The sequence below is a fragment of the Enhydra lutris genome, unplaced genomic scaffold (assembly GCF_002288905.1).
Source record: "Enhydra lutris kenyoni isolate GAN:26980312 unplaced genomic scaffold, ASM228890v2 scaffoldscaffold18, whole genome shotgun sequence".
Taxonomy (NCBI): domain Eukaryota; kingdom Metazoa; phylum Chordata; class Mammalia; order Carnivora; family Mustelidae; genus Enhydra; species Enhydra lutris.
Window position 1 is genome coordinate 21,769,758 of NW_019154102.1, and position 13,085 is coordinate 21,782,842.

The window sequence follows — 13,085 nt, forward strand, 5'->3', positions numbered from 1 at the left end:
TAGGGGGAGTGGCAGGCAGAGGGAGAAGCAGACTCCCCGCTGAGCAAGGAGCCCAGTGCGGGGCTTGATTCCAGGACCATGGGATCATGCACTGAGCTGAAGGCAGATGCTTAACCGACTGAGCCACCCAGGCATCCCTGTCCTTAGTTTCTTATGTGTCATTCCAGAGTTTTCATGTTGTTGCTTAATCACCAATATAAATTCTGACTTTCCTCTTTTTTACACAATTGGTAGCTTATTTATTTATTTATTTATTTATTTAAATAGAGGTTTTATTGTGGTAAAATACACATAACATGACAATTACCATCTTAACCATTTTTAAGTGTGTGGTTCAGTGGTACTAAATGCGTTCACACTGTTCTGCAGCCATCACATCCCCTATCCCCAGAACTCTGCTCATTTTGTAAAGCTGAAAGTCTGTCCTATTAAACAATAACTTCCCACTCTTCCCTCCCCCATCCTCTGGTCCCCACCATTCATTTGTCTGTATTTCCACTAGTCTAAGTAATAGGTAACATATTATACACACTCTTTTTTTCCCCCTGAAGATTCTATTTATTTATTAGAAAGGGAGAGAGCACCTAAGGGTGGGAAGGGGCAGAGGGAGAAGCAGACTCCCCACTGAGGACAGAGCTGGACACAGGGTTCGTTCCTAGGACTCCGGGATCATGATCTGAGCCAAAGGCAGATGCTTAGCCAACTGAGCCACCCAGGCGCCCCTATACATGCTCTTTTGTACTCTGTTTTCTCATTTCACAATGTACCTTGAAGATCTTCTGTATGTAAGTCTCTGGTGTACTTGCCATGATTGTACAGTTGTGCAGTAAATCAGTCATTAGGCTGTACTATACTTTATTTACCCACCTTCTGGGATGGACATCTGGGCTGCCTCCTGTGTTTTGTTCTTATAAACGATATTGTAAAAAGGCCCAGTGTTTTGAGATAAAATTGTTTCGATTTCTTTGTGGTTCATTAAAATAAACTTACTTGGCCACTTTAATTTATAACCTCCCACTTACGGCTCAGATTCAGAGGCCACAACCCCAGATGCTCCCCGAGAGTTTCTCCCATCTCAGACAGTCGCCCTACTGGGTGATGAGTCTGGGAGCCAGATCTTTATCCACGGAGGAAAAATGTGTGCCTTGTCAATGTGTGAACTGCCTGGACCTCTCCTCCCTCCCCGACGCCGATCCCTGACCTCCTTCTCAGTCTGTGGGATGGCAGCTGGGACTTCAGCCTTCACATTCCTCCTGCGGCTCCAGAACACAGCACTACTGAGAGGGATGGTGGGTCTGGGGAGGCTGGGAAAGCGGTGACATTTTCCTATGGCAGGCTGCAGGGGGTGCGGCCAAGGCCCACGGGGTTTTCTTCCTGCCCGCCAGGCTCTGCACACACTCAGAGGGGGCTCTGCACACACTCAGAGCTGGCACTGATGCAGCCCATGCAGGACCTCCAGGCCTCTCCTTTGAACCGTCCTGAATCCTGTCTGCCAAGCAGCCACTGGTTGGTGCCACTGCCACTGCCCGAGCACGGGGCATTGCTGGTTGGTGTAGGCCCCTGGGCCCCAGGGTCTGTGCCTTGATCTTGATCTCGGGATGCGGTGGGTCTCCCTGAGGGTCTGGACCCTCCTCCCCTGAGGCTGCCTGCATAAAGCCTCCTCTCCTCCATCCACCAGTGAAAGAATGAACGAAGAGTGGCCATAGGGTTTCCTGTGATCAAGCCTCAGACCCATTCATCCTCCCCAGGGAGTCTGGCCTACTTGTCGGGCCTCCCAGAGCCATCCTGTGGGCCCACTCCGGGGCTGCCTGCTCCGTAGGCTTGGGGACAGCCAGTCTACCCGGGTGTCTCTGGCCTCTCCTCATAGGGGAGTGGGGGCTTATAAAGGCCACCCAGCTCCTCCAGAGGACTGGTCCCAAGCCTGTGGGCAGGGCTGGACTGTGGGAGGTGGGGGCATTTCAAGGTCCAGCAAGACGTTAAGGGAGGAAATAACAAGTGGTCCCTCCTGGCCCAGGTCTCCCTGCCTCCGGAGATGCCTGGGCTGACAGGGGTGGGTCTGGCCTTCCCACTGCATTTCCTCCCATTGTTCCTGCCCCACTTCCGGGAATTCTCCAGGCCCGGAGGGCTGGCGGGCCGAGGCCAGAAGGGGAGGCAGCCCAGGGCAGGTCTGCTCTGGCCGCAGCCTCCAAGGCTCCGGAGCCGGAGCCCCATCAGCAAGTCTACACTGCTGGGCCTGCCCTCCTTTCAGCACTCACAGCCCACTCTGCCTTCCTGTCCCCGAGGTGATCCAGCAAGGAATCGGGGCTTCAAGTTCTAGGGCAGGCTCTGTCAATCACCTGCTGGAGCCAGTCCCTCCACTCTGCCACCCTGGCTGTACCGTGAAGGACTGGGGGACTCTGATTGCAAATGTCGCATGGATTCACGGGTCTTTTATACCCATGGCCCTGTCATTTTGACCTTGCCTGTGTCTTGATGTAACCCCAACTAACTAACATGAGTTTGCCCCTCCCTGAGCCACAGATAGAAACTACCCCAGCTGGAGTCATTGCACAAAGGAAACTTTATTTGCAGCAAGTAAGATCCCTGGGAATAACTTCCAAAGCCATGACTCCCCTAGCAAGGGGTGAATGGGTTCCTTTTATTTAAAACATTTAGGTAGGGGAGGGTTGTCATCTACGTGGAGACGGACATGAGGTCGATCATGTGCCTTGGGGAAACATGGCTATCCCACATTGTATGTTATGTAAATGAGGCTTGCGCTCCAATTTCAACTTGGGCAGAGATTTTAAAGATTTTATTTATTTATTTGACAGAGAGAGATCACAAGTAGACAGAGAGGCAGGCAGAGAGAGGGAGGGAAGCAGGCTCCCTGCTGAGCAGAGAGCCCGATGTGGGACTCGATCCCAGGACCCTGAGATCATGACCTGAGCTGAAGGCAGCGGATTAAACCACTGAGCCACCGAGGCGCCCCTGGGCAGAGATTTTAGTGTTATCATGAGATAAAGGTAACCGTGAGTCACTCCATAGGTCCCTCCAGGGTCCGACTATGTAGGTGTCGATGCGGAGTGAAGCTTGAACTGGTCTACGTGGTCTGGGCCACCAGAGTGCTTCACACGGGCAGTCGTTAGGGTTTGAAGGGAAGTTTCGGTTTCTGTCGCGGGATGCTATGCCAAGGGGGGTCTTTTTTCCTGAGTGAAGAGACAAGCTGGAAAGAAGAGCTAGTAGAAAAATATGGGACAGAAGTCGGTGGGTACAAACAAGTGAGCAATAAAGGTCAGGTCTTGGGATCTCCCTGGTGACATTGAGGACAGTTCAGTCAACACACAGGTGCCTTCCCCCACGCTGGCCCTGGACGGAGACCCTCCAGGAGCCCCTGCTTTTGTAAGCTGTGCTACGAGCCTGCTCCATGCTGCAAAGGAGTATAGCACACACCTGTCCGAATTCTAGAAAACGTGGAATTTTCTAGCATCACGAGGAATGAATGTGAGTGAACGTCTCTTGCGTTAGCCCTTTCTTGGAAGAAATGTTAGAGAAATGTTACAAAATTCAGAACAAACCAGGTTACTGCCTTGCTAGCAAGGAAACCTCTCAGGTGACCAAGAGTCCACTGGTTCCAAGAAGAATGGAGCTCAACTAGTATTAGTGAGTGGTTATTAATAATTAATTAATAAGTAACAGGAAGCTATTCATTATTATTGTGAGGCTATTCATTATTATTCATTTTTATTGTGGTAAAATATAGATAACAGAACTTACAATTTTAAGTATTCTAAGTGCACAGCTCGGTGGCATCAAGCACATTCACACTGCTGGCCAACCATCACCACCGTCCATCCCCAGAACTTTTTCATCTTCCCAAACTGAAGCTCTGTACCCACTAAATAATAACTCCCCTTTTCCCCTACCCCCAGCCCCCAGTAACCTCTGTTTTACTTTCTTTCTTCATGGGCTGGCTTATTCTAGGAACCTCATTTACGAGCGATCATATGGTATCCATCTTTTTTTTTTTTTCAAAGATTTTATTTATTTATTTGACAGACAGAGACCACAAGTAGGCAGAGAGGCAGGCAGAGAGAGAGGAAGGGAAGCAGGCTCCCTGCCGAGCAGAAAGCCCAATGTGGGGCTCAATCCCAGGACCCTGGGATCATGACCTGAGCTGAAGGCAGAGGCTTTAACCCACTGAGCCACCCAGGCGCCGCCAGTATTCGTCTTTTTGAGTCTGTCTGATTTCACTCAACATCATGGCTCCAAGGTTCATCCATGTGGTGGCAGGTGTCAGAACTTCTTTCTTTTTTAAGGCTAAGTGATATTTCATGGTATGCATGTTTATATTTAATTTATTTTAATTGATTAATTTTACTTTAATATTTTATTGCCTTTCATTTATCCATTCCTTTGTTTATTTATCCATTCATCCGTTGGTAGATTCTTGGGTTACTTTCATTTTTTGGTGATTTGAATAATGCTGTATGAACGTGGGTGTACAAATATCTCTTCGAGTCCCTGGGTTCAGTTCTTTCGAGTATATACCCAGAAGTGGAATTGCTAGATTATATGGTTTGATCCATTTTTGCATACTCTTTTTTTTCCGTGCCCATCAACCAAGCGCAAGGGTGCCTATTTCTCCACATCCTCACCAACTTCTGTTGTTTTCTATTTTTTTGGATAGCAGCCATCCTAATGAAGGCGAGGTGACATCTCATTGAGAGCAGCCAGGGTGAAAAATCAGCTGTTAAGGGGCACCTGTGTGGCTTTGACTCATGGTTTTTGCTCAGGTCGTGACCTTGGGGTCATGAAATCATGCTCTACATTGGGCTCCATGCTCGATGTGGAACCTGCTTAAGATGACCTCTCCCTCTCCCTCTGTCCCTTAACCCTCACAACTCTCTCTCTCTCTTTCAAATAAATAAATTGTTTTTAAAAAATCAGCTCTTTAGGTCAAGATTGAATTTGTATTTCAATAAAACTTCATAAAACCTATGTTCAAGGCAGTCGTTATAAACACTAGAAAAAGGATATAAATAATAGGCATGCTATTTATTCATCAGGGAAAAAAAAACATCAAGAAGCAGAAGAGGAGAGCACTCCAGTGGCTTTCGATCGTTCACACCCTGACAGTTGTATGCAGGAAGCACACAGAAGTGTGTTGCAGACATCAGGCGACAGCTCTGACTGACACGGGCCACTGCCTGCCCATGATTTCCCCCCGCCCGCTGCAGAGCTGCTGAACGCAAGTTTGCCCGTTTCTTAGCAGAGGGGACACAGACCTTTTCCTTGGCACCCTTTGGAGCGTCCCTTAGCTGCTTGTCCCTCAGCGACCTACTCTTCCCTAGGAGCCCATGCATTTATGGGGCTCCCCACCCTCAGTCAGAGATGCTGCCTTATGCGTGTATGCTGTGACAGTCCCAGCCTCACTGTGGAGTGGGCATGGCTGCCCTGACCCAATTTGCTTTTCTCCCTGTCCCTGAAGACAGGAAAGACTGTTTTTCATTGATGACCATTGCTGGCGGAGCCCTGGGCAGCCGGGACAGACGGCCTGTGTGGATGTGGGTCAGAGTTACTGCAGCTTCCAGCTTCCAGCTGCAAGTGTGGGTGGTGATGTATGAACAGGTGTGGTGGTGGGGTCCCCCTGCTTCCAGGAGACACTGACCTGTGGATGGCTGAGGTCTGATGGGCAAGGCAGCCCTTCTGTGGGAGTATCCAGGAGGACAGGGGTGGTGGGGCTGGGCCTCTGGGGAGAGGCAGAAAGCTGGCCTTGGGCGAAGGGAAGGTGTCTCTCATCCTTGTGCAGGGAGGGGGGCCTGGCCCTCAAGGGATGACACGTGGGATGCCCAGGGGCAGGGTGCTAGGGAGCCGTGAGGGGTCCTAGGGGACTATGGTGTTTGAGGTGGATCAGCTTTGTCTGCAGGGTGCTAGGGAGCCGTGAGGCGTCCTAGGGGACTATGGTGTTTGAGGTGGATCAGCTTTGTCTGCAGGGTGTTTTGTTTATGTGGTGAGATGGTGGTGAGGGGGTGGTATGTTGGAGGAAGAGCCAGGCACGGTAGGCTAGTTCTCAACATTCTACTTTTCTCTCTGCTTAGGTTCTTGGGAGAGGCCCAAGTCCCACTCCGGGAGGTCCTCGCTACCCCCAGCCTGTCTGCCAGCTTCAATGCCCCCCTGCTGGACACCAAGAAGCAGCCCACGGGGGTAAGTGCCCACCAGGCCTTTGGATCAGGCCTGTGTCTGGTCTGAGGTCTTGCCTCTCTGATGCTAGTGGTATTCCAGAGTCCAGCTGCCAGCAACCAGACCTGCCCCCCCACCCCACTCCCCCGGCCAGAGCTCAGAGTGCCGGGAAGGGGAAGTGGCATGGAAGGGACAGGAAGGGGACAGGAGGGAGCCCTGGCCCCTTCTGTGGAACTCAAGTCAGCCTTGCCTCATACCAGCTTGGCCTGCCCCTGGATCCCCTCCTGCCCTGAAGGGAGGAACCGTCACCTCCTGGGATTGGTTCTTTACTTGAAACTTGATGACTTCCCAGACTTCCTGGGCAGCTTTGGTGATGGCTCCCCCAATCTCCTTGGTAACCCTCCCTAACCTCCCAGCCCCCATCTCCAGATCTGGAATATCTGAGTCATCTGGGTCTCAGATCACAAGGGAAGGGAGACAGACATCCCCCTTCCCTGCCCACCAGAACCTGTCAGACCCTCTTCCTTTCCTCCATCGTCCTTCCTGCCCCTCCCCCAACCTTTCCAGTGCTCTTCCAGTCCTCACAGACAATTCCCAGCCCACGTCTCTGGCTTCCCGTTATTTTTAGGGAGCTAAATATACCCTGCAGCGTTCTTTCTTCCTGGTCAGTAGAATTCCTGACCTTCCCTCTGGGTCAGCTCCACCCCCAGGAGGCCTTGGGGGACTATCCATTTGGAAATACTTCCTCCTAGTGGGGTCTTGGGGATTCTGGGCTGAGTTCTCTTTGAGTGTGTGTGTGTGTGTGTGAGAGAGAGAGAGAGAGAGAGAGAGGGTAGGGAACATTGGCTGGCTTGGTGAGTCAGGAAGTGGCAAATCTGGCAGAACTCTAAAAGGAACCACTACTGGGCACTGAGAGCTAGAGAAAGAGAGTGATTGAATGAAGTCACACAATGACTCCATGTCCAAAGAGGGACAAATAGGAGGGTGGCATATCTCTTAAACTCTCAGGGGTGGGAGCGACTTGAATGGACTCCTGCTCCACTGCCTTTCTGATGCTGGAACTTCCTCTTGATGGCTGGCAGAACATTCTGGTTTAGTGTGGTGATCACTTATAGGTGTGTAACCTCTTTAGGGGCTTCCCAGGTGAAATCGGGAACCAGTCCCCTTACATGGAAGGCAGAGAGAGACCCAAGAAGGAGGCAAGCCGCTCTAGTCTGGCAGGCGGCAGGGTTAGTAAGCCAGGGGACTTATCTGTGAGGCGTGTCTGGGGTGGCAGCGAGAGGAGTGGATCTCGCACCCATCTACCAAATCTTAGAAGTTTCTATAGAGGTCTTAACTGGGTTCAGTCCTGTATACCATCTGGATAGTCTCAATACCACGTCACTAGCTCAAGACTCTGCCTGGAGTGGCATCTGGGAGCAAGGAGGGCAAGCAGAACTTACACTGCGTGGAGAGTGGAGGGGGTGAGGAACTTGGGTTTACCGAGGGTCTGCTGGTGGGCGTGTCCTCTCAGTGACCTCCTCCAGTATCACTGAACTTGTCTCCATCACCTTCTGCATCCTCCTTGTCCTCCCCCTTGTCCTCCTCCTGAGCTCTCCAGTCTACTCATGCAGTTTAAGGGTTCTAGAGCCAATTTCCATTCCCCCCACCCCACCAGGCAACTCTCTGACTCCAGCTGGGTGTCCAAGTCCAATAATTCAAGTCAATTCTGACACTCTCTGTCCAGGGACAGCTCTGGGTTAAGGGCTCAGTCCTACAAGGCCTCCCCTTCCCAATCCTTTGCCAGTCCCAAGTCCTCCTCTTCCAAATCCTTTGCCACCCTGAGCTTTCCTGACCAACCAGCTCTAGATAGGTCGTTCCTATGACCCCCTCCTTGGGTTTGATTAACTTGCTAGAGCGACTTGCAGAACTCAGAAAAACATTGTAGTTACCAGATCGCCAGTTATGATCCAACCTGGAAGCTCTCCAATCCCTGTCCTTTGGGGTTTTATGGAGGCTTCATTGACAATGGATCACCCTCCCTGGAGGTGGTGGGGGGATGAAAGTTCTCCAGCTTTCTAACCACATAGGGTTGGCTCCACTAGCAACCAGATGCCATCCTTAGGGGATTGCTCAAGTCAATTCATTAGCACAACAAAAGACACCCTGATGGCTGTTATCATTTAGGAAAGTCCAAGGAATTCCTAAAAGGAGCTCTGTGCCTTGAACAGGGACAATGACTAAATATATATATAGACACACACATCTGTAATTATAAATCATAGTACCACATCCCTAGAGTCAAGAACGACTCCAGGTACTTCTGGATCCTGAAGAAGACCACAGCTTTCCATAAAGGTATAGAACACCGGAGGAACTGTAGGTAGCTGGTGAGGGAGATACTTTGAGTCAGGGATCTGAGAAACACTAACATTTACCAGTTTGTTAAAAGGCATCACAAAGCATGTGCATCAACAGCCAGATGAAGAGATCCATAAGGCAAGGTCCTGAACAAAGGAACTTCTGTCCTTGTGGAGTTTGGGGCCCTGTTTGGTGGCACACAGAAACATTCTAGTTCCCTCAGCATGGAAACTCTGAAAAAAGAGACCAAAAAATTGGAATTTTTAATGGAGGCTTCATTACAGTCATGATTGACTAAGTCATTGGCCATTGGCTGATGCAACCTCCAGCCCCACTTTCTTCCCCAGAGGCTGGGGCGATAGGACTGAAAGTTCCAACCCTCTAAGCATAGGGTTGGTCCTCTTGTCAACCAGCTCCTACACTTGCATGGGGTCCAAAAGTCACCTTCATTAATAACAAGACACCCATTTTACCTTTATGGCTCTGAAGACCCAGTATTTCTGAGAAACAGTTTGGTCACCTGAATGACCAAATATGTGTTTCTTAGAAATCATTAAATCACAGCCCCCAATGCTCCCAGTCAGGGTTTCTAGCTTCTGGCTGAGATGCTCAAACATCCCTCCACTCTTGCCCTCTGGGCATCCATGCCTGGTGTTTCTTATAAGTTCTCCTGCACTTGGGCTCCCCTCCAAGATCAGAGTCCAGTCCCCGAGACACATCTTTTCATACCTGGTCTAGCCTGGCAGGCGGCAGGGGGCTGAGCCAGGTTGGTGACTCTCCCTGAATCCCTCACCCTTCTTCTTCTTCCTGTTTCCACACTCTGTGCTTTGTGCTCACCAGCTGGGAACCTGCTGCTTTCTTCTTTCTCGGCTGGGATGCTTGCCTGTGTGCGGAGATTGCCAGTCCTTCACAGACCGTGTCTCCCAGAAGGGGGTATAAAAGCCAGAAAGGAGGGATGGGAGAGGAGGTCTAAGCCCTGCTTGGCTGAGCCCCTGGCTGCACACAGCCTGGGGAAGGTGAGGCCAGGATACAGCTCCAGCCTGTGGAGAGTGTCTGGGTCCATCTTCTAGTGCCTGTGATAACACTGAGTCACAGAGCAGCGCCCGCTCCCAAGACCCCCTGAGCTGGGGCTTCCCACCTGTGACCTGGGGCTGGCTGCCCTGTGTGAGAAGCACAGAGAATGGAGGTCATGCTCAGAAGGGTCAGAGAGCTCTGTCCGAAGCCCAGGATTCTCATTGGCTGTTCACTGAGGCCAACTTCTGGGCTGGACCCCATGGGCAGAGTATGCCAGAAGTACCCAGCTGAGTTTAGCTCAGACCGTCAAAGCAACCTGCTGAAAGGGTGATGGGAGTGAGGACAGGGCCTGTGGGATCCTTGGAAAACCCTGGAAGGACCAAGAGGAGGAAGATGGCTGGAGGCAGCCATGCTGTGGGAGTCCTGCTGTAGGCTGGCCTGTGGACATCATGGGCCTGGCACTCAGCATTCTCCCCCACATCCCTTCAGAGCTGTGTGCCATGAGAAGATGCCAAATCTATCAGACAGATTCTAGACTGAAGGGGACAACACTATCCCTGTCCTGGGGGAGGCTCCAGGCCTGAGGGGGTGCTGGGCACCCATGGAGGAGAGAAGCCACATACTCCCAAATGTATTTGAAGAGCAGCTTGCTCGTGAGGGTGTGGACACCATGCAGACTGTCGGTATGACCTCAGTCCTAACAGCCAGAGGCAGATCAGAAGAAGTGAGACCTACTGGGTCACAAGAAGACAGGAACCCCAGTGGTGTGGGAATGGAGAGCCAGCAGGGCCCTGTGTGTTGGGAGCAGGGACTGGAGGAGGGCAGACCCAGAACTCTGGTGAATCCCTGAGTTTCTCTCATGGGGGTTGTCAGGTGCTGACAACCACCCCTCCCTCAGCTCAGGGCCACATCTCACCTTCCTCCAGCTTCTTGGTGTTGTCTGGGGCCAGGTAATAAAGAAGAATCAGATGCATATGAGGCTTTCCTGTCCACTCACTCGGTGTCTGTCAAGGGAGGGGGGAAGGGGCTGGTCTGGGGTTTGGTCATGCTAGGCTCAGTGTCAGAGAGCTGTAGCTGAGGACACAGACAGTAAGCAATGGGGCAGAGCATGGTGGGCAAATGACCCCAGAGCTTGGCTGCAAAGCCTGTTAGAAGGAACTGATGAGGTTGTCCCCTGTCTTTGTCTTTGGTTTCCTAGGCCCTCCTAGCCCGGTGGCCAGACCGGACCCTCCAGAGTTCTGTGTTATTGTTGACTGTGGACCCCAAGATGGCAGACATGGGTGACAGGTTCCCTGCTCCAGGGCGCCGTGTCCTGGTGGACACATGATTGACAGATAATGGTCTTGGGACAGGATGACTGCACAGTGGGGCCAGGGCTGGGGACTTGAGGAGCAGAGTTATCAGGTGGGGGACCTTGATGTGGACCACCTCAGAGGGACCCTAGGCCACAGTCATGTGGTTTGGGAGAGCATGGAGCTCACAGACATCGCATGGCAAGAAAATCTCAGCTCTGGTTATGTCTGGAGAAGGGTACGGGCACTGGTCTGACATCATGGTGAAGGTGGCAGGTCCTGACCCTGGGTAGGTTGCATAGACAGGTCCCCCCTAGAGATTCCCTGTAGAGCTAAAGGCCTCTAGTATTAATCACCTGTGGTCCCAAAGATGTGGTCCTGAAGCAGTGGTCCCCAGAGCCTGAAACTGCCAGGGACGTCCCTGTGGCTGTCTGATGGGGGAAGTAAGAGATGGAGCTGTCTCCGGGCCGGAAGTCTCATCCAAGGGCCTGGACCCACCAGGGTGTTGCCATTTCTTTGGGAGTTTGGTGTGGGGCTCTCAGTGTGGGGGTAGCTGATACTCAGGAAACCCTGGGAAGGACAGCCTGGGTGGTCTTCAGATTCTAGGGCTGTTGCTCCTTCCTGCTTCTCCGGTGGTAGGGCTGCTCCTGAGCCCCCAGGCTAAGGTGCTGGCCCCTGAGTGTGGAGGGCAGCAGTCATTCTCCTGCAGGTCCACCTCTGCACTGAGCACAGAGATGGTGGGCAAAGTCCCCGAGGGTGTGGAGGGGCTGGATAAGAAGGTGTGTTCTCTAAGGGGATCTGGTCCTCAGGCACCAAAGGTTAGAAGAATGGGGTGGGTGGGGCCGAAAGGCAGCCCAGCTGTGACCCTTCACAGTTTGGGTTCTCTCTCCTCACCTTGGTGGGGTCCACTCAGACCACTCGATTTAACACCGCAGCTCCTCCTGCTCCCCTGCTCCCACTTGCTCTGGTTAACTTTTCTTTCCATCATACTTTGTAAGTTAAGTTATCTGTTTCATTTATTATTTATCGTCTGTCTCCTCTGCCAAGATGTGCGCTCCCTAGGGGCGGGAGCTTTCGCTTTGTTCATGGAAATATCCCAGTATCTTCAAGCCTCAGCCCGTAGCAGGTGCTCCATATATGTGCAGGGAATGAAGAAGCAAATGAATGAATGAATGAATGGTTCAGGCCAGGTATGTCAGGTGGGGCGCAGTCCAACCTTCCAGATATCTGCCCAGCTCAGGCTGAGCCAAGCAATCAGCCCACAGAGGGCCAACCTCATGGGCAGTTGGTTCCTCACTTGGTTTAATTCTCTGCCATCTTGACATTCCTAATACAGTTTTGACAAGGGACCCTATTTTCATTTGGCACTTGGCCTCACACTGCTTCTGGAGTGTGGGAATGATCATGAACGGGCTGGCGCTTTATTTGAGTGAGATTCCTATGATTACAGCAGAAGCAGCTTTCTCAGTTTTTAACTTTTTATTTGAAAATAATTTAAGTTTTGGAAGTTGCGAGAATAATACAAGGAGTATTTTGTTCTAAACCCTCTGAGACTAAGTTGCCAACCTCCTGGCCCATCACCCTGAATTTAGTGTGTGTTTTCTCCGATTAAGGACTTTTTTCTAGGGAACCTACAGCCTTCAGAGACTGAAGGAATGAGTCTTGGTACCGCACTGCCATCCAAACCACAGATTACCATTCAAGTTCCTCAGTTTTTTCCGGCAGTGTGCTTTGTAGCAAAAAGATCTAATTCAGGATTGTTTGTTGTGTTAGTTGTTTGCCTTCAGCCTCCTTCCATCTGGGAGAATTCCTCAGTCTTTCTTTGACTTTTACAACCTTGGGACCTTGATGCTTTGGGGAATATAGGCCAGTTCTCCTGTAGAATGTCTCCTGGTTTGGGTCTGTCTGAGGTTTCCTTGCAATTTGATTTAGCCTGGGTGTCTTTGGCAGGAGGAGAACACAGCGAACAGATGTTGCTCTCATTGTATCTGGATGACTGTGCTCTTAACCTTGAGCATTTGATTAATGTTGCCTTTGCTGGCATTCTCCACTGATCACCAGTTCCTTCTCTTTTCTAATAGGTAAGAATTGTGGGGGGAGGTACTTTGTGACTCTAAATACTCTGTTCCTCATCCAACTTTTACCTGGCTGTTTTCACAGCCATTCTTGTTTCCTTGGTTGAATTAATTCTTGTTTTGATGGTTGTCAGATGGTGATGTCCTAAGCCAATTATATTTTTCTGTGTTCATTTGTTGGTATTTCACTGTAAGGAAAAGC

The 13,085-nt window shown here is 51.0% G+C and overlaps 1 protein-coding gene across 15 annotated transcripts in view; it reads left to right on the forward strand.

The window, feature by feature from the left end:
- The window catches only part of LOC111147978 (dysferlin), a 212,479-nt gene that overhangs the window by 42,696 nt on the left and 156,698 nt on the right, over positions 1-13,085 (forward strand). For all 15 annotated transcript variants that reach the window (XM_022504296.1, XM_022504295.1, XM_022504300.1 and 12 more), the window contains exon 4: positions 6,081-6,186. In XM_022504296.1, the coding sequence (XP_022360004.1) occupies positions 6,081-6,186 (106 nt within the window). The remainder of the gene's footprint in view (positions 1-6,080; positions 6,187-13,085) is intronic.